The sequence below is a fragment of the Eucyclogobius newberryi genome, unplaced genomic scaffold (assembly GCF_026437365.1).
Source record: "Eucyclogobius newberryi isolate DKJ021-1_F unplaced genomic scaffold, fEucNew1.0.hap1 SCAF_6, whole genome shotgun sequence".
Lineage (NCBI taxonomy): Eukaryota > Metazoa > Chordata > Actinopteri > Gobiiformes > Gobiidae > Eucyclogobius > Eucyclogobius newberryi.
This window is the reverse complement of record NW_027316278.1, coordinates 12,144,485-12,166,224: the sequence shown is the minus strand read 5'-3', so window position 1 is coordinate 12,166,224 and position 21,740 is coordinate 12,144,485. Positions and strand designations below refer to the sequence as shown.

The window sequence follows — 21,740 nt, the reverse complement described above, 5'->3', positions numbered from 1 at the left end:
ACTCGATTTATGTGTTTTTAATACATTTTTTAAAATACATTTTAAACATGTCAACACTACAGGAGTGTAATTTTATTATCGTGCATGTTTTGATTTTCTTTTATTCCAAAAAGTGGCCACTTTTATCCGACTTCACCCTATTTCATTTCTGCATTGAGATTGGTATTTTTATAATGCAAATTTTGTTTTATTGTTTTATCTGTTCTATTACCCACAAACTCGCTGACTGCATCACCAGACCACCTGCTGATTGGCCAGAGCTCAGAGAATAAATGGATTGTGGTGTACAAATTAATTCAATTTTCAAACACTTTTAAAATACTGATCTAAAATTGCATTAGAATCCAATATCCATAGACACTTAACTAAATCTATTTAAATACCACAATCCTGTCAATGAGATTTCTGACTCTAGTATTTTGAAATCAAACTTGAGCTTTAATGACTGGTACATGGAAACCTTCAACACTCCCATTAACATTGCTAACAAAAATAAATAAACTCATGAGCAAACATCACACTTCAGCATTTCATAAACAGACATTGGTAAAATAGATAAGAGGTATGAGAGGTATTTTGCACACAGACATTGGAAGTAAAATCAGTGGAATGTTTGGAACAGTGTGTAGTATCTTCTATTACCGTAACTGCATTGACAAGCGTCAAGATCTCTTCGCCGTACTTTTGGTTAGCACTGATAGCGTGAAGTGATTTAGTGAGAGTGTTATTTGTAGGCAAGGCAATCAGGCATAACATTAGGACCTCTAGTCTTTCCCCATCTCATCAAATTTAGACCACCGCGGACCCGGAACACTCCACAGACTGAGAGGATCTGTGTTGAGTCATAATTAGGGATGTCAAGAATATTCAGGTCACAATATAATCGCAAGAACTAAAACGTAATAATCAGTGACAATTTTGGGAGCAAAATGTTGTCTTTTTAATACAATCCATCGTCCAAAAGTGCTTTATATCTGGCTGTTTTTGTTGGATCAACTTTATTTTGTCATTCAGTAAGTGATATTTCATAAAGCTGAGCGAATAGTAACTTGTTAGACCACGGGAACGAAAGAAAACTTAAGATTTTACTGCTATTTGGTCATGATCTCAGTAGTGAAGATTGTTTCTCACAATAATCACACATTCAGAACCGCGACATCCCTGGTCGGAATATTAAACCTGATTTACCTTACATTTCCCTGCTGTAAAAACATCGATAGCTGAATTTTCCCACACAATTGGCGTTCAAATTGAAAAAAGCACAATCAGTAGCTAGGAGTCCAGGCAGTTACACACCTGCAACATCTATTATCGACCCAAATTATGACAAAGATGGAAATACAATGTCAATATACATTACGTGAGTGGTTATTCGTGTGTGAACGGGTGCATAATTCAATGTCGTCCTGGAGATTTGGTTAAAAAAAAAGAAAATGTGATAAGTGCACAGGATCATATTAGCAATCCCAAATTCTAAAACAAAAACACTAGTAATGGCTATACAGTGACCAAAGCAAGACTGACTGCGAGGTGAAGTGGTGCGTTGGATTAATGTACAGCCTTGGTCAAATACTATGAAATGAAACCGATTTATTTAGCGTCCAAGAGTGTTACAGTTAATTCTGCACGAGTGGATTTGGATGCAGCATCGGCTCGAACGGTAAATAAATGTTTCACACTCGTATTCGACCAAGTGGCCGCGTCAGACGCCATCTCAGCTCTCGGCTTTTTCCTTTTGCTTTTTGCTCTTTTTCAGGAAGGACGGCGGCTTGAACTTCTTCTTCTTCTTGGAGGGGGACTTGGACGGCGACCCCTCGGGCGTGTTGCCCTGCAGTTTGGCGGGTGGCGAGGCGGGTGCCGTGGACGTGTCGTTGGTCGTCAGCTCCTTCATGCCCTTCTCCAGCTCCTCCGTCGTCTGCTTCTCCTCCTCGCCGCCATTCTGGAGCACCGCGTCGTCGGTCTTGGGCTCTTCTGAAGGGGAACAGAGCACGGAGGTCAAATGTGCAGCAGCGTTTTAAATTTCATTACTTTGAAGGTTTTGAAAGCAATTTGTAGAGGCAAATAGATCAAATCAGCCTGATAGCTTTGAATTCAAACAGTAAAATAGATGAGAAACACATGCAACAAAAGGATGAATTTATAGACCCTTTAAAATTGTTAAAACATTCTGAAGTTTGGAAGAAAGGGGAGACAACTGGAGGCACAAGTGAAGAGGAACATAATGTGAATTTCAATAGGGAAACTGGGATTAAGCTCAGATTATCGAAAAATATGACAAATTAAGATACATGTGTAACATCAGAGCCTGGTCTAGACACATTTACTATTGAATTTTACATTTTTGTTAATTTTATAGATTATGATGCACACCATATTTGATAAAGGCAAAATACACAATTTTAAGTTTTACTGGGGAAAAAAAGTCTTTCATTGTATCTAAACTCTCTATACTAATACAACATAATCACAAATGACAAACACAAACTGACAAATACAAACTGATCCATAGAGAAACAACCTACTGCTAACTGACTTTGAAAATTCTAAATTTTTGATTATTTTTTATTATAAAGATTTCAAGCATTCGCATTTAGACCTGATGATCTGTGAAATGTTTTAAAGTCTATTTCACTTTTCCCCACAGTCGTCTTCAGTGGACGGATCATTTTAAAGGGTCTATTGTCTTTGTGTGAAGCAGTTATTTTGTCCATCACACTTCCAATAGTTTAAGATAATCACACAATACAAATATAATTAAAAAAGGGTTCAAATAGACTTGAGTTATCCTTGCTTGAAGGCATGCTGTAGAGACACATGCTGGCCAAAGGGGGCGCTCTGCCTGGCCTCACCTGACAGAGGGGAGTGGCTGGGGGAGAGCACCTTTGTGGGGGAAGTGGCAGGGGAAGACTCCACATCCTCCCCTGAACTCACACGGGACAGAGACAGACAGAGACAGACAGAGACAGTGACTGGACGTGAAAGTGGAAGTGAAAGGTTCACTGGGTTTGGGGTTAGTTTAGTGACAGAGACGATTGACAACACATGACGTGCACACAAACATAACCGAACCCTGATTTAGAAGACAAATAACACTGAACAGCAGACGAGTCAACAAACGAGACTGTTCCAGGCTCACTAGCACAAATAGACACTTGATATTTACTTCCACATGAATTAAAAGTAACCAAGGGCCAAAACCTCTTTTACGCCAGACAAATGTGACCAACTTTCCCGTCAAACTGATCCATTTTAAATTCATGTGTAGGGTATAATAGCAGTATAAAACATAAAGATATTTAACAGACAATAATCATTTCTGGGATAAGATAATACAGATAAACTATTATTACTACAGTGTATCTTATTACTTCACTTTATCTTATTATTGCTACAACAATAAGATAAGCTGTAGTAATAATTCAGATAAACTGTAGTAAAAGTACTAGTTTGTTTATTAGCAATTAGCACGCTGCAGCTACTGGGGACGTATACATCTTTAGTGGTAGTATTATTATTTGTGTTGTTGTTGTTGTTGTTGTCGTTGTCGTTACCGTTGGTGCCTGAGTGCTGCTTCTTCTGCACCTCTTGGCGATACTCCTCCAGCGCTGTATCTGTGAGCTCGTTAAAGGGGTTTGGAGGCTCAGGCTCAGGAGGAAGCACCGGCGGACTCACTGGAGACTACGACACGACAAGCAAACGTCATTAATGATGGCATTCTTTAACACACTTTTACACTGAAAGTAAAACATTTAATTTCATGTTGCACAGATTCAGTCTTTACGGTTCAACCTGTAAAACCCATCAATACCAATGTAAGGAATGAATTTCGATATTAAACTAAAATAATGTAGCCCACTCAGTTTCTGGAGCATGAACAGAATAGATTGAGGAAACGCAGAGCGTGCATTGACCACATTTAGTTTCTGTCCTCTGAGCAACACTAAAGAAAGGCAAAAGTACCTTTTCCTGAATATACAGGGGGTCACAAACATGGACTCATTCATCAAGGGGGTGACACGTCCCTTCCAATTTTGAAAATTAGTGATAATTTCTCACAGCAGCTGTTCGTCACAATTAAATCTGACCTTCTCTCAGCGGCTGCTGTTTCCCTGTCTGTCTGATACATTTGCTGATAGTGCAAACTGTCACCAAACTTTAAAGTTAACTCTGAGATCCCACTCTGCACACTTGCTCACATCAGTCTGACATGACCCTGTTCAGTGCAACATTTGCCTTTATCTCTCCTGAATCTCACTACGGCCAAAACATCACCCAATGCAATATGTTTCACGTTAGGTGCAAAACGTCTTTCCACCCAAGAGCAAGGAGAAACTTATTTTCTTATTGGTCTGTGCACTATTTATGTCTTTATTTTCTTATTGGTCTGTGCACTATTTATGTCTTTATTTTCTTATTGGTCTGTGCACTACTTATGTCTTATTTTCTCACATAAAAGACAACACGACTGATCCGGTCTAGACAGGACAACGCTCAAGTCCGCCTTTTTGGGACCTAGGTTATAGAACATTAGCAAATATTCTATATTTCTACATTTTAATATTATACATCTATTTGTCTTTTTCTTTCAGGTTTCTGAGTTTACCCTTTTGTAATAAATAATGCATGAGAAAAGGTTTTCTCTGATCCACAGGAGGATTTACCGGAGGACTGTTTTCATTTATGACGCCGGCGAGGACCAGGGACTGTGGGCCTGCTGTCTTCATGTCCTGACGATTCTGTTGTCGAATCTGTGGGAAATTGGAGGAAAGAGATAAATGGGACAGAATAGAACAAAACCTAAACACAATCATTTACTGACCTTGTTTCGTGTCTCAATCACCTCCCGTGGGTTAGTGAAAAGAGGCACAAATTGGTTGGGGTTTTCGATTTTGATGGACGTGCTTCCGGCTTGGTCAACCTCAACTGTTTTCATCCACTATGAAGAAGGATTTTGGATTAAGGCTACAAAAGTCATTGGAATTTCAACATACAGAGTAAAAAGATAATAAGGCTAAAAAGACTGATTGTGCATGTTATAATAGTATCCTGAAATATGATTTTGTGGTACATTTTTAAAGTATCTTGGTACAACAAGCATTACTGCCAATTACTTTATTGTTTATGACACTGTTATTGGAGTGCTGCTTTTGGCCAGTAGGGGGCAACAAGTGCACTGCAGTGTTGCACTGTGGGCTTCCCCTGCAATGCAGAGAGGAGAGTCTGGGCCCATCTGAAATTCAAAGGCAAAGTCAGGCCCTGCCTACTCATGTAGCTCAGTGTTTGTGACAGAGGAAACTCAGAGCAGCAAAAACAAGCACCTGTCTGTTTATGAATGTATAAAATATCACAGATTAGCAGTACTGGTATGCTTCAGAAGTACATTTGTACTTTTAGTCATACGTTAAACACTGATATGATTTTTACGTGTTTAAAAACAGATTGTAATGTGCTTGATTGTTAAAGGAAAATATGTAACAGTAATTATTTTACTAATAACAGGACTTGGACTATGGATCTCACAATTCAGGTACATTTAATAGTCAAATCAGGCCTCTGCTTCTCTGGAGGGATCAAATGTCCCTGATATTTCCCCCCCTGTCCCATGGGTCTATGGATGGAAACTAGCTATGCACTAAATCCGGTGTATTTACAGCATTAGCTGTTTTTTAATACATGCTGTCCCATAAAAGAAGGTTAAATGCAACTGTCACTCACTCAGCACATTAAAGCACGTGTTGTCTTCATCTAACAAAGTATTTTATCAATTCAATTCATTAAGCAGTGAAAGGATTGACAGCACTTCAGTGGGTCACTCGAATTTCACATTGTCATATGGAAAATCAATGTAATGTGAATATCAATGATGATGTTCCAAAGGGTTTGGAAGAGATAGGAAAATTTAGTTAAGATAAAGAGTGTCTGCAGAGCCGCAGCGCGCGGCCGAAAAAGCTGTTATTGAAGATGAATTAAAGATGTTATTTTTGTGCCGGCCGCGCCTGAAACTGCGCCGCTATTTGACCGCGTTTTAGCGCCGTTTTAGACCGCGCCGGGTTAAGGTTAGGGTTAAGGTTAAGGTTAGGGTTAGGGTTAGGGTTCGGGTTAGGGTTAGGGTTTGGGTTAGCCATGAGGCTATAACGGGCTATAAGGGAAATGCCGCGGTCCCTGAAACTGCGCGGCCATTTGCCCGCGCCTAGGCTCTACAGCCACGGCCTAAATTTAAACATTACTTTAACAGTAGAAGTGTGTGACACTACTGACTAGGTACAACATGTGTTAACAAACTGGAGACATCTGTAAATACTGTCTATTAGAACAGTGGTTCCCAAATTCGGGGTCACGAGGCATGAGCTGGGGGTCGCATAATGACTTGGAAGAAGACTGTATTTAATGTATTTTTTTTAATAAAAAAAACGTTTATTTTAGTCTAATTAAAGGCGCAATGGACGATTTTTTGGCAATTTGAGAACGCAGGCAGAAGTGCGCATGCGCACTTGGTAGGTGTGTTTTATGATTGATATGTGGCAGGACTAATCGGCAGTCCACGACACGAGGAAATAAGACTCAGATTTGGGTAAAAAAAATCGTCCATTCAACCTTTAAGTCAAATTACTTAATAAGCCTCTAAAAACAATTAAACCTGATTTGAAATGTTTTGCAAATTGAAATGATCACAGGCATCTATTGAGTTTAGCAGTGGGGGTCCCAGATTGGTTGCACGGTTATGTAGGTGGTCCCGGCCTGAAAAGTTTGTGAAGCCTTGCATTAGAACAGCAGCAGCCTCTGCGCCTCACCAGGGTGCGCTGGTGTCCGGGACTGGCCTGCTCCTGGTTGACCTTCTGGTAGGTGTTGGGAGTGTTGAGCCAGCGCGTCCTCTCCTGCTGCTGCTTGTTGATAAAAGGGTGCTGCCTCAAAGCAGGGTGGCCCCCATCTTCATCGAACGGGTAAAAAGCTGTGACTGTGGGGGGAACCTCCACGTCTCGGCGCATCCGGGACCGCTCCAGCAGCAGAGGGAAGCGGTAAGCGTAGCCTGTACGGTAGCCCTGGAGGAACACATGACAACAAACCATCATTTAGTGCAGAGGGTACCAAACAGGAGGCACGAGCTGGGGTTTTTATTATGACACAATATTTAATGCATTTTTAATACACCATAGTATGTTTTAGTGAAATCACGTCAAATAACAGGAAGAAGTGGGTAGTACCAGTTGCATTTACCTAACCCTAACCCTAACCCAATAATGTTTCTAAGAAATTGCACTTCTTGTAGTAAATTTCAAAACCCAATACTTGATTAAAATTTTCATTGACATCTTCCCTCTGAGTAAATCTACAAATGACACTTTGAAGTGAAATCAAGCTTTATATTGACAGTATGAGGGTTTGTGTTTCTTGCACAGAAATGATTTAATCAATCTGTTGAAAATACCATATTCTGAGCTTTATTCCACATTTGTCCTTCACATCACATAAACCTCAGGAGTTTCATCCAAACAATTACTCTTATTTAAATAATAGTTTCCTCAATACCTTTTTACTCTTGAGAATTTTTTTGGACACTGCTTTGTAATTTCAATTTAGTAAGATTATTTAAATGAAGTAACTTTATTCTTACTTGATAATAAGGCAGTCAAAAAGAATAATTAAACCTGATTTTAAATGTTTATCACAGATGACAATTTCAATTAGCAGTGGGGGTCCCGGCTCAGTTGCGCGGTTTTTGTTTTTGGAGTCCTGGCCTTTGGGAACCCCTGATATATTGTGCAGGGACCAAGCCACTTTGCTTTAATAGATCATGTACTGACAAAATATGCAGTGATGCGCAAACTGATTTAACATTACATCCATTAATCCAGGATTGGGACAGACAGAGTTTATTGCCCGTGGCTCCATTTTGGCTGGACTGATTTCTGAATTGTAATTTAATTTTAAGTATAATTCGGGTTTGTAAATGTTCGGATCAAGAAAAAACAAAATAATGGTTTTGCATTGTATTCTCTCTGTTCATTTCCTGCCGACGCCTTCACTCTACATCGTAACCACAGAAAGGCTTTTATGTGTTTAATGTGAAAGTCCAAATGGGAAACATCAGCTGATCTCTCTCAGGCCTGTGTGAGTCAGCAAACCCATTAAACCCCAGCCACGCAGGCCTGCCTCTAATGTGTGCCCCTCACGGTTTCCTTTTGAAAGCTGCAAAGTTCTATAGTGTTTTAACAGCTCCTTTTATAGTGTTAATGTATCAATGTGAACTATGTTGCAACATCACTTCAGATTGCACATATTTGACATAAAAATCTGAAAAGTTGATGGAGACAACTTCACATTTCTTGCTTCATGAAATTACTGAAACGTCTAAACTAAGGCTTGGAACTAGTTATCAACCAATCCTTCTGTACAATCTGCCAAAATTGTGTTAAGATTTTAAAGTTTGATGTGTAAGGGACTGAGAAAGATTAATTGAACAGTCTTTGAAGTTTACACTGTCCAATATACATAAATCTATGGATGCAAGTTGATCAAACAGTAAAACATCTTTAGCTGCAGATTGTTTCCCAGTGAAAGCTTATAAGTTCAGAGAGCAAAGTCAAGTTTTGTGTCTGGCTTTAAAGCTTCAATTATGCCTCACCAGGTTGTCCAGGGTCCTCATCAGGGCCTCAAACTCGTGCTCGCCAGTGCGACTCTTGCTCATGGGGCCAAAGGTGGACCCGGCCCAGCCCACGGTCCCGGCCGGAGCAGGTCTGTGGGTGCTCCGGTCCAACAGGATCAGGTTCTGCTCCCCGTTAGAGCAACACAACGCCGACACCTGCCAGAAGACAAGGCACAGAGGATGATGCCGTGGATGTGCTGTGGTACAAATGGACACCAAGGCATTTCTATGTCACGTAATAATTGTAGTGTTTTGTAGATATTATAAATAAGATTCCTTTTCCTGGTTGTACACATGATCGACTGTGGTTGAAACATGGTGTAGTGGTTGTAGTAGATTGTGTACAAACGTGTGTTTCAAGACAAACTGCAGAGAATATGCAAAGCTGACTGCGTGTCTCTAGTGAATACGGAGGATACTGTGACAATGATAAATGTTGGAGTGTGCAGCTCCCGATTCACTTTTTCTTTTAGACTGATGACTCCACATTTTGAATGAGCAATTTGGCGTTGGCCCTGGAGTTTCTCTGCAGTGCAGCCTTTTCCTCTGCAGTTCAGTCCAAACACACAATCTGAATTGACTTCATTTAACACGGACCACTCCTTCTCACACCGTCACATGCTCAACCACAGCACTTCACTTAAAGGGACTTTATATCTGACAGTGTCAATGCCAACTCAAACGGCATTGGGACGAACATTTCCTGCTTTTATTTATCAACCAAGCAGAAATAAATAAAATAAGGCATCAATTATTATAGATTAGCCATGAAATTTGTGTTAAAAATACATAAGGTTTAACTAAATTAAATGTAGAATAAACCTAAAGAAGACTTTTTGAAAGAGATTACACAAATCATTAAATACACCATGTACTCTCTCAGAATAAATATTATTCTTAGATCATTTGTCATGTTGTAAAGGTTGTACAAACAAATCAAATATAAAGCTGCTTATAATTTACTGTATGTAAAGTGACTTAAATATTATGTATTTGTCTGGTATATTTTATTTATGAAACTCGTGGAATGCAATTCTGATCTAAAACAAAAACGAGCCTGCTGATTTTATGGTTAAATTGTTTGAAGCTGATTTACTCCGGCCCCTTTAGAAAAACAGGCCAATGGCCCCGCTCAAGGAGAGCTGCATTTCATAGTAATAAGCAGTGGCTTCTTTTTCCATTTGGGCAAAAATGGGTTTGCACATTTTTCTTTTCTTGCATGTTTGTCACACTTAACAGTAACAACTGCTATCAAGCATTTACAATAACTTGAAATGAGTCTATTATAGCCGTGTGGAGGAATACTGGCCCACTCATCTCAGCATCTCAATAGGATTGAGGACAGGACTTTGTCTAGGATACTCTAAAGTCTTCATTTTGTTTTTTCTTCAGACATTCAGAAGTGGACTTGCTGGTGTTTTGGATCATTGTCCTGCTGCAGAATCCAAGTTTGCTTTAGGTCATGAACAGAGGACTGGACATTCCCCTTCAGGGTTATAAGATAAGATAAGATAAGATATTCCTTTATTGTCCCACATGGGGAAATTTCATTGGTGCAACGCAGGTAGATACAAAGGTAGATACAGAAGAACAGATCACTTATAGGAAGTCTGAAAAACACTTTCAGTAGAAGATCTCCTATAAATAAATAAAAACTCCCATAGACAAATAAATAAATAAATACCATTGCATGTGATCACGACAGTAATTGCACATGAATATGTGTCACGACAGCACATAGATTGCACATGAATTTCACAGTAATTGCACATGAATTCCAACAGCAATTGCACATGTGACAGAATTGCACATCAGTATTAGGTTAGGTCAGTATTGCGAGTGTTCAGTACTAACAGTTTTTGTTATAAAGTCTGACAGCAGCAGGAAGGAAAGACCTACGGAACCTTTCCTTCACACATCGAGGGTGGATCAGTCTCTCACTGAAGCTGCTCTCCAGAGCGGAGAGAGTGTCCTGCAGGGGGTGAGACTCATGGTCCAGCATAGATGTGAATCTAGCCAGGACCCTCCTGTCCCCCACCTCCTGCACCGAGTCCAGAGCACAGCCCAGGACGGAGCTGGACTTCTTGATGACTCTGTCCAGCCTCTTCCTCTCCCTCTCTGTGATGCTGCTGCTCCAGCAGGCCACACCATACAGGAGGGCCGATGCCACCACAGAGTCGTAGAAGGTCTTCAGGAGTGGCCCTGTCACTCCAAAAGACCTGAGTCTCCTCAGGAGGTAGAGCCGACTCTGGCTCTTCCTGTACAGTGCGTCTGTGTTATGAGTCCAGTCCAGTTTGTGGTTCAGATGAACACCCAGGTACTTGTATGAGTCCACTCTCTCAATGTCCCGTCCCTGGATGTTCACTGGTGAGGGGGCAGTGGGGTGGCGTCTGCGGAAATCCACCACCATCTCCTTGGTCTTCCCCGCGTTGATGAGGAGGTGGTTCCGCTGACACCAGTCCACAAAGTCCTGCTTCAGTCCTCTGTACTCCGCATCATCGTCGTCCGTGATGAGTCCGATGATGGCAGAGTCGTCAGAGAACTTCTGCAGGACACAGCTGTCCGTGTCATGTCTGAAGTCTGCAGTGTAAAGGGTGAAGAGAAAGGGCGCGAGGACAGTGCCCTGGGGCGCCCCCACACTGCAGGTCCGAGTGTCAGACACACAGTTCCGGGCTCTCACAAACTGGGGTCGGTCTGTGAGGTAGTCCAGGATCCACTCTGCCAGGTCATACTCCACACCAGCCGTCTCCAGCTTGTCCCTCAGGAGCAGCGGCTGGATGGTGTTGAAGGCGCTGGAAAGATCGAAGAACAGAATCCTCACAGAGCTGCCAGGCTTTTCCAGGTGAGAGAGAGCGCGGTGCAGCAGGGAGATGACGGCGTCCTCCACTCCGATGCCAGACCGATATGCAAACTGCAGCGGGTCCATGGCTGAACTCACGGTGGAGCGGAGGTGGTCCAGGACTAGCCGCTCCAGTGTCTTCATCAGGTGGGACGTGAGAGCCACTGGCCTGAAGCTGTTGAGGTCTTTGGGGCGCGGTGTCTTAGGCACAGGTACCAGACAGGAGGTCTTCCAGACCTGTGGTACCACCCTCAGCTTCAGGCTCATGTTGAAGACATGCTCCATAACTCCACACAGTTCATCTGCGCAGGACTTAAGGAGCCTGGGGCTGATGCCATCAGGTCCTGCTGCCTTCCTCACTTTAATCCTCTTCAGCTCACTCCTCACCTGTGCTGCTGTGACAGTCAGTGGTTGGCAGGGGGACCGTGTGCTGGGGGGATGGGTGAGTCCAGGCGAAGTGGGGAGCTGATGGTCCGGGGCAGATAAGCGAAGAGGAACAGATGCAGGGCATTGTCCAGCTGTGGAAGAGGGAGCATGCAGCTGTGCAGGGGGAGGGGCGGGTGACTGATCAAACCTCAAGAAGTGAGCATTTAAATCATTCACCCACTGTAGATCCCCCTCTGTCTGGGCAGGGGGGATTTTGAAGCCCGAGATGGTTTTCAGGCTCCTCCACACTCCCTGAATGTTCTTTTGCTGCAGCTGCTCCTTCATCCTCCTCTTGTAGCCGGCCTCAGCCTGCCTGATCTTCCTCCTCAGCTCCTTCTGCACAGTCCTCAGCTCCTCCTTGTTCCCTGACCTGAAGGCTCTCTTCTTCTCCTTCAGCAGAGCCTTCAGTTCACGGTTAATCCATGGATTGTTGTTTGGAAAACACCGCACCCTCCGGGAGGGAACAATGTTCTCAAAACAGAAGTTGATGTAGTCCGTGATGCACTCTGTGATGGTGTTGATGTCCTCCCCATGTGGGTCATAAAGCTCAGTCCAGACAGTGGTGCTGAAGCAGTCCCTCAGAGCCTCCTCGCTCTCAGCAGACCACATCCTCACCTCACGGGACACCACAGGCTGCCTGCGCACGATGGGTTCATACACAGGCCTCAGATGTACAAGGTTGTGGTCCGAGCTGCCCAGGGGAGGGAGGGGGGAAGAAGAATAAGCCTCCTTGGTGTTGGCAAAAAACAAGTCCAATGTTCTATTCTCTCTGGTGGGGCAGGTAACCGGCAAGGTTATCGTTTGGTCGACAGCAGAATTCATGGTTCCAGTTACCACAGCAGGTCCAGAGGCAGCAAAACAGCTCCAGACTATCACACCAGCCCCATCACCATATTTTACTGTTGGTATGATGATGTTGCTACTTTTAAATGTGTCACTTTTATGCCAGATGTAAGTCTTGGGGATCATCAAGAAAAATTGAGACGAGCCTTGAGTTATTTTTGCTCAGCAGTGATTTTCGTCTTGGAACTCTGCCATGCGGGCCATTTGCCCAGTGTCTTTCTTTTGGCAGAGTCATGAACAATGACCTAAGCTGAGGCAAGTGAGGCCTGCATTTCTCTGAACATTGTTGTGGGCTCTTTTGTGGCCTCTTGGATTAGTTGTCGATGTGCTCTTGGGGTAATTTTGGTCGGCCGGCCACTCCTGTGAAGGTTCACCACGGTTCCATGTTTTCACCATTTGTGGATAATGGCTCTCACTGTGGTTCGCCGGAGTCCCAAAGCTTTAGAAATGGCGTTATAATCGTTTCCAGATTGATGGCTCTCAATTACTTTCTTTTGGATTTGTTCCTGACATTTTTGGGGATCTAAGCATGAGATCAAGCATTTGAGGATCTTTTGGTCGTTTTGTCAGGCAGGTCCTATTTGAGTAATTTCTTAAGTGTGGCAGTAATCAGGTCTGGGTGTGGCTAGAGAAATTGAACTCTGGTGTGACAAACCACAGTTAATGTTTTAACACGCAATATATTTGATGATCTGAAATGTTTAAGTGTGACAAGCAAAACAATTAGAAATCAGAAGAAAAAACTAATGTAGTATGGGATGGTGGGAGAAAATGGAAATGTTTGCAATGACATCACTCCCACAGAATCAAGATTACTCAAACATGACATGACAAACATGAATCACTCCAAAGTTGTAACTAAAGTGGCATTTTGCATAATATGTCTCCCAGGGCATAAAGGTAAACTACGTCTATACCAAGTTTAACCTCTTTCTAACCTCTTCTACCAACACACACAGACACTTACTACTTTCACACATCGCATATTGTCTGCAAACGTGACATTCACTTCCATTCCATTAGCAATATGGATCATAACAAGTCTCACCTGTATTTGACACGCTGCCTGTATGTGATAGATAGAGTAGAACGCCTCCTCCACAGTCTCCCCCAGAGCCACGATACCATGGTTTCTCAGCACAAGCACCTAAAATACACCGTTGGAGCTGTGTAAATGAAACAAGTCTTATTTTAGCTACATACATTTTTTTGTACTCACTTTGCAGGTGGGTCCCAGGCTTTTCTGCAGCTCTACTCGTTCCTCCTCCTGCTCCATGATCCCATTGTAATCGTAATAAGCCACTTCCCCGACCAACAGGGCCTCGTGAGAAAGCGGCAGCAGCCCCGACTTCATGTTAGAAACCTGGACACATGTAACAATCGGGCGCTATAGTTTTGATATTTTAGTTCCATTATTGTGACACTTGTATCCTGTACTTTAAAATAATAATACAAGCAAATGAAATGTGACTAGGGAAAGATACATAGGACTTAATAGTTTAGTATTATCAAAGTTTTGTTGTAGTTAAAAAAAAATCAATAAGGGCATGTTCTCACTTGTGTTGCTAATCCGTCAAAAATAATGTTAAAGGGGTTGATAATACTTAAAAATGATTTGTTTCATTTGGTGCAATAACACATCTCCGCCAACAAGTAACCCTAACCCCCAAAGAGATACGAGATCCAGAAAAACACAACGGAGGTCAAGAAACGCATGCTACACTGAGAGAAAAGCGCATATTGTGTGTTCTGGGTTTGTTTGTGTGTTGCTCATCTTGGAAGTAATTGAGAGCTCATTTTTGCAAACCAAAGTGTCTTGGACTGGTGTGAACAAATAAGGATTCAAATTCCGACTATTCAAACTACAAATTTGACATTAGTTGTTTGCAATGAAATAGTCGGAATTTGAATTTATTACCAACAGGCAATCCTTAATACACAATTCTCGCTGCGTTTCTTCTGCAAATGTGTGGATCTTAACTCACGGCGGCTGTGGCTGGAGTCTGAAGGTGCAGCAGACAGCGGACGTCGGGTCGAGCCGAGTAAATAGCCGAGTGAAGGCTGAATTTCTCCAAATCCACATCAAGGTTTGTACTGCCCCTCTCCACCACCTCGCCCAAAAGGTTCACTTTCACCTAGGAACAACGTTAGATCTATTCATTGAAAACATCACATCATTTGAACACAATCCTATCAATACATGGATGAGTATGTTCTGTGAAAGGAGTGGCACTTACCAGACTGGAGCCGGTCACTTCACTGTAGGCGAGACCATCGGGGAGCACCAGGAAGTGTTCCTGCTCCTTACTTACACGCAGCTGGAATGACAAAGACAGACAGGTGATTTTTTTCTACATTGTTTCATTCAATCCAATAGCAGTGTTATATTAAAAAACATACAAAATCGTTCAAAAAACATACGTTTCGGTGACTCATGAGTGCTGCCTCTGCCTGTTACTGCTCTCACATAATCGTCCTACACGTTCTACTGCCCCTTCGCCACACACGCACTAAGCCAAGTATGTGTGTGTTGTGTTTTTCCACGTTTGATTTTTGCCGTTATTTCAGTCCAAATGGTATGAAAATGGTGTAGTACTGGAATAATATTATTAAGGTACATTCAAATATATAGTGCTCCAGTTGGACTGACTAAAGCAGGCTACAAATCTGAGCCCTTGGCCTTTTCAACCCTCACCACTAACTCACTCACATGCCACATTCATACTAGGCAAAGGGGAAAACGTGTCTTGCCTAAGGACACAACTGCAGTATGCAATTGTTTGAGCAGAAAGTGTTTTCCAGACACTGAGCTACTGCTGGCTCACTAAGAAGCTTGGTATTCTCTCCCACGGGTCTCCCCTCCAGGCCTAAACCTGCTCAGCTTCCAAGATCAGAGAGAGAACGTATGGATGGTTTTCTCAAATTCGGCAGTCCAAATACATTGACTTCTAAAAGTGAAAGGTTTAAAATCTCGGTTGCTTCTAAAGGAAGGATGATGACACTAACCGTGAGGCAGGTGTGGCGCAGCTGTGCCCAGCCGTAGAGGTCGAACAGTCGATGCACAGAAGCCAGTTTACACCTCATCAGTCGCTCCCCCTTCACCAGCCGCCCGGGCTCCCAGCTCTGCAGGTCGTTTACGGCCGTCACCATCATCATGTCTGAACAAAGATGACATATGTTAGAGAAGGTTTCCAAAGCAGCAGTGTGTAAGGTTCCTGGTTCCTGGTACGCACCACCTGCATGTCTCCATGGAGATAGAACATTAAACACAAACTTTGGAACATGGAGATGGATTGTTTGATGTAAATCTTCTGTAAATCTAAATAAGAACACCTCCATGGAAACAAGCAGCGGAGAATGAGTATGTTTTTTTTGCTTTAAAAACACCCATCATGACATAAATGCCCATTTCCATGCCAACGCCATTATTTCAGTCTATATTTTTGACTGACACCTTCCATGGTGGGGCTTTAAACCATACTGACTTGTTTTTAATAATAGCATTGCTCAAGAATTGACCTGAACCTGTATATCCAGTTCAAAACCACAAAAAACAGCACACCATGAAAACATAAACTGGGACTTTGGGATTTGCTTTAAATAAAGTTTGGGCCAGAATATTTAGAACATTTGACCCTGGAAAAATCTATGGAGCAGACAGTCCAGATAAAAGGGACTTTTTAACTTATCCAACTGGGATTAAAGAAGCATTCATAAACTCTATAGCAACTTTCCCCGATCAATTATAACCACCACAGAATATACCGTTTACATAACACAGTGGCTTTAATTGTGGCCATCATAACCTCTTTATGACAATCATGTAATTGAAAAATGCTCACTAATCTGTCAGATTTATGTCAGCTTTAACTTCATGAACTAAAGCAAAACAATTAGCTGTTTAATCCTAAACACAGGTAAAATAAAACATACATTTATGATAAGTTAGTAATAAAATTTGCCATGAATGAAAATGAATAACAAAAACGACTATTTAAGCCATATTAGTCTTTAGTTTTGTCACGCATAACCAAGCGAGCGCGAGCACATACGTGTAAAAAGTGTTGGGTTTGGGTGAGGCAAATCACATTGAAGATCATTTCAATCAGGGTTACTCTCTATGTGTCCGAATAATGAGATAATGCACTTTTACACTATAGATACTTTCAGCATCAGTATGAGTGCGTGACGTACTGTTGGGAGCCACAGGCAGACTGGAGGGAGATCCATGTGAGGACATGTAGTCTGCCAGTTGCTTCAGAGCCCAAAGGTTTGACGAGCTGCCCCCCTTCTTCATCTGCTCCTGGATCAGCCCATCCAACTCCTCTTTGAATGACTGTAGATGGGAAAAAGAGTGAATGATAGATACAAATCAGAAGGATTTTATTTGTGTTAGTAATTGCCTCTAACTGGAGCTATAGCAGGAATTAAGGGCCAGATTTACTCAAGGCTCACACAGAGACATAAAAGAGTTAGTTCTCTAGATAACAAGTGGATTAGTTGTCAGTGTAATCCCTCATTCGTCCAGGAGGGTTCCATTGTAGAAAAAGATTGAGTTGTAGTCATCTGGACTGTCGAAACGTTTTGTTTTTCCTAAAAACAGAGTCTAGATGACTACAACTCAATCTTTTTCTACGAGTGGATTAATTATCACATATTTACCCTCTATATGGAACAAAAAAAAATCAAATCACAATTACAGGTTAGATATTTTTCTCTAAATGGTTGAGCCTTGTAAGTGTAGTGTTCCACAAGTAAATTATATCACCTTTGATCTAATTAATTCTGAGGTCAATTTTTTTGGACATGTTTTTCATACTTAATGCCCTGTGAAGCCACTGCTTTGCCTTGTCTGCAACACTGAACTTACTGTGCCTTATAATTGACGATGTCCACATACTTCACAATGACATTAATGTATACAGTACAGAGCAGAGGGTAATAAATATGTCGACTCACTGGGCTCTGGAGCAGAGTGGACATACGTTTCTTCAGATGGGGGCCGGTGTCGGACTGTGGAGACTGTATAGCCTCGGGGACCCCATCACTGGGGCTCATCTGCACCGGAGTGCTCTTAGGCGTGGGAGACTTACTCATCTTCTACTGGTCTAAGTGAGCGTCTGATGCCGTAGAAAATGGGAGATCTACGGAGGAAAGACAGTCACGATTAGACAGAGAACAGGCAGGGAGAACAACCCAAACGGCTTTGCATTAAAGTGCCTCTATTGTAGGGCTGGGTTTCCTACTTCACGATACAATATGTATCTCAACACATGCAAATACCTAAAAAAATGTGTCCTAAAAGTTTACTAAATGTATGATTTTGTTATGTAGAATAGCAAGATTAATTTCAATTTTATATCAGAACACATTTGTTTTATGAATATAAGTCATTTTTTCAGCTCAGCAGGTTCAGACATAATGCAGTCGTCAGCAGGATAAAAAGTGTATTACTCATCAATTTATAATGAATTTATGTTGTTCAAAAGTCTCACAATACAGCGATTTGTATCTATACGTGTTTTGTCCATCGCAATATCAATATTAATGTCAGATCAATATTTTTAATAAAACCCTAGTATGTTATTAGTCTTACTTTTTTAAACTACTTTTGGCCCCTTGAGTCTAGGTATTTCCTGTACAGTATAACTATAATATAACTTGACCTTTAAAAGAAAAATGATAAAGCACTAAACACATGGCTTACACTAAAGCAATAAAACTAGCGTTCAAATTAAAATCAGAACTTGCAGAGAACAACAACATCATTACGTTGCACAGAAAGAAAAAGAAGAGACAACACAAACGGCCTTGCTTCAAACATGAGGTGAATATGAAATATAATCTTTTGACATCTACAATCTGACAACCAAACCACCCTTTAGTCCATGGTGTATCAAGTTGCACTGCATTTATTCACCTCCCAAAACAAGGACAGCATCCTTGTTTCACACAGACTCACATATCACCCATACCACCCATTTTATTTAAACTAAAATACATGTAGTCCTACCTCCCTTCACATTGTAGTCGCTGTGTCCTTCTGGTCCAGAGCAAACCTAATCAAAAGCATTGGTTCTAATGGCTACAAGCAAACAACTCAGACAGGAAGTTGTCCAGTGATCCGTGCTGGTAATAGGAGAAAGAAAACTGGGTTACCGTAAGCGCCTAAACCACTCCCAGAGAGACTCAAGACGACCACACGCACATGAACGTAACTGCAGCGTGAAGATAAGGGCCGTGAATGCGCCACGCCCTTCAATTTACATCGTATGAGCAGACGTATTGAACTAAGACGCAACAGAGAGAGCTCGTAGAATCAATACTGCTGTGCAGCCAGTTTCAGAAATGTTTAGTTCAAATGGAAAAGTATTTGCATTAAATTAAACTCTACTCATATGGCTTTGTGTGAATCTAACATGATGTCATTACTGAGTTAAAATGACAAAAATTTGGATTATCTTGATTTAATTTGACAAGTTTACTAGCCCTGGATCATTTGACTTGTTTATTGCATTCATTGTTTCTTATTCAAGGTAAAGTGATCAGTATTTTACCCTGGTGGATCATTTAGCTTGAATAAGGGGGGAAATGGACCTAGTCATCTATTGTTGGAGCTCTACTCCAACAATAAACTAGAATAGTCCCCTCAATTAAGAGCATCCCCCAGAGAGAAGGCCCTTCTCTGGGCTCGATGTCAGCAGCTGTGGCCCTGTCCTCCAGAGACACCCAGACCAATCCAAACCAAGACACAAGAATACTGCTGGTGTTTAACATAAATAAATGATTCTTATTTCTGTTTATTAGTTAGTCTACAAACATTAGCTTGCTTGGGCTGACTGATTCTTGTGTTTTTAATTTTGCACATTGTGGAAAGACTGCTGAACTGTAAGAATGAGTAGCAAAGGTGACAGAAGTTAGCAGCTGTTATTTAATCATTTGGTGCTGGTCTAAACTGAAGTAAACACTGTGCATGTGTAGTTAGCCATGACCACAGCCAGTTCAAAGTGAAACAGGGGAGAGTCTGTGTGCAGGAACTGAGGACAACAGGAAAGTGGAACTAAAGTGCATTGATTTTCTCTGGCTCCACTTTCATCCTTCGCTGTGTTCAGTATAGTTCATTTGAGGCTGAACAAGATTATATATTATATGTGATCTAAAAACTCAATATTTTCACACAGCAAATTTTGAATACAAATTTGACAGAAAATCAATCCTGAAATATATTTTTTTGCATATATTTGTAAACTATTTGGGCATAATGAAGCTTTTTTCAGATTTTCTGACCCAAACGGTTTAAAGGAGAGAGAGACATTCGGCAAATAGTTGAGGTCAGGAGGCACAAGGGTTTGCAAAGCCATTGTGCACTTTAATGCATTGTTGCCACAAAGCCTAAGTAGCAACAACCATGTGCAATGTCTAAAACCACAACAACCTCTGTCCGAAGAACAACTTTGTTAAAAAAAATAATGATATCATTTTAGAAAAATAATAATGACCTGATCAATTCATAAGCCTGGTTTAAGTCCCATTTAGACGCAGCAATAACCCTATGACAATCAATGAATGTTAGTCGTGCTTCTGCTCTGCCACATATGGTTTGGCTGCAGCCTGTAAACGAGACGCTGAGCTCTATTTACTGCCGCTAACACGATCACAAAACTCGGCATAGTGTTGTTTATTGTCAGGTGATAATGCACAGATCCAGCACTGTCCATTTCACCCTAAACGCCACATACGCGCTCGCGGCCCTCGAGCTCTGCCTGGCTGCCTAGCAACACTTGAACGCGCAGCAGCATCAGCACCAGCAGCGGCAGCGCGGGGCACATCGGCTCATGTCCACCCGCAAAACTGCACAGGCCATTTCATCATCACCAGCAGCACCATCACCAGCATCACCAGCATCACCAGCACCACCAGCACCACCAGCATCACCATCACCAGCAGCACCAGCAGCACCAGCATCACCAGCATCACCAGCACCACCAGCACCACCAGCATCACCATCACCAGCAGCACCAGCAGCACCAGCAGCACCAGCACCACCAGCACCACCAGCATCACCATCACCAGCAGCACCAGCAGCACCAGCAGCACCAGCAGCAGGAGGATAGCGCAGAACAATGCATCTATCCTCGGGCAAACGTTTACATAAAACCCACCCAACCACGACGCACAAAAGATGGCTTTTAAAAGGGGGGACGTCACAGTTGAGATGCTAACATTATATGCCACCAGCGACCGACAAAAGGCAGGATTATGATGGAAAGCTATAAATAGCTGCAGTCAACGTGAGCATATAAGGGTCCGTCCCTTTAAACAACCCAAAAATACTAGTCTAGGCATTATAAACCACCGCATCATCGCTCAAATGCATTAGTATCCTTAATAGAAAACAGAGATTTGCTCAAATGTATTGTGTCCAGGACAGGCGACACACACATGCGTGAGAGACGCGTCTTTGTCGTGTAGCATAGCCTGGTGGTGCTTTTCATGGTCAACGACAGCGCATACAAGCAGAAGCAGCTCTCACCTCAGCGCATCCCCGGGAGCGTGCCTTGTGTGCGGGGAGCACCACACCCACAGCCACCCCCTGACTCTGGTCCGGCCTCAACGAACGTCAACCGAAAAACACTTAGAGGGGCCAGTAGTCTTGGTTTGTTGTTTAATTTCGAAGGGCCAAACCAAAACACGTCAAGTGCCGTTTTGGTGCGTGCGCGTCTTTGGGTCGGCCCCCGCGAGGCAGGACCACGCCTGTCCGGAGAGGGAGCGGCACCACGAGCGGCAGATGATGGGGAGAGGACCATGGGAGAGGACCATGGGAGAGGACTGCTGATGCTAGCCCCGAGGAAAACAGGACTTCTTTAAGAATATGTTCGGTTTGAAGATTAGTGAAAAGAAAGACTGCTTTGCTGCTGGCGCCATTTTATGTTGCAATAAAGAAAGCCCTAGAAAATCCAGCAGAATGATGTGTTCTACGCGACCTAT

At 42.3% G+C, this 21,740-nt stretch overlaps 1 protein-coding gene across 2 annotated transcripts; it reads right to left on the bottom strand.

Moving 5' to 3' along the window:
- Positions 1-417: 417 nt before the first annotated feature.
- add2 (adducin 2 (beta)) lies at positions 418-21,482 on the bottom strand. Of its 2 annotated transcripts, XM_072432795.1 has the most exons (15): positions 21,286-21,482; positions 17,712-17,896; positions 16,947-17,088; positions 15,759-15,910; positions 14,990-15,070; positions 14,738-14,887; positions 13,972-14,115; positions 13,801-13,899; positions 8,624-8,800; positions 6,792-7,040; positions 4,820-4,936; positions 4,662-4,748; positions 3,552-3,678; positions 2,850-2,921; positions 418-1,971 (listed from the first exon to the last, which is right to left on the bottom strand). In XM_072432795.1, exons 2-15 carry the CDS (start codon positions 17,847-17,849, stop codon positions 1,715-1,717), a joined length of 1,992 nt encoding a protein of 663 aa, XP_072288896.1. In that variant the 5' UTR covers positions 17,850-17,896; positions 21,286-21,482; the 3' UTR covers positions 418-1,714. The 2 variants fall into 2 exon arrangements, with proteins under 2 accessions (XP_072288896.1, XP_072288897.1); XM_072432796.1 differs by lacking the exon at positions 2,850-2,921 and having other exon boundaries at positions 21,286-21,480.
- Between the last annotated feature and the right edge of the window lie 258 nt (positions 21,483-21,740).

Excerpts from the sequence above, each read along its gene's own strand:
- add2 (XM_072432795.1), bottom strand. The coding sequence starts at position 17,849 with ATGAGTAAGTCTCCCACGCCTAAGAGCACTCCGGTGCAGATGAGCCCC. Across the intron at positions 13,900-13,971 it reads GCCTGGGACCCACCTGCAAA|GTGCTTGTGCTGAGAAACCA; the intron begins GTGAGTACAAAA and ends GGTGTATTTTAG. Across the intron at positions 1,972-2,849 it reads CAGCCACTCCCCTCTGTCAG|AAGAGCCCAAGACCGACGAC; the intron begins GTGAGGCCAGGC and ends GTTCCCCTTCAG.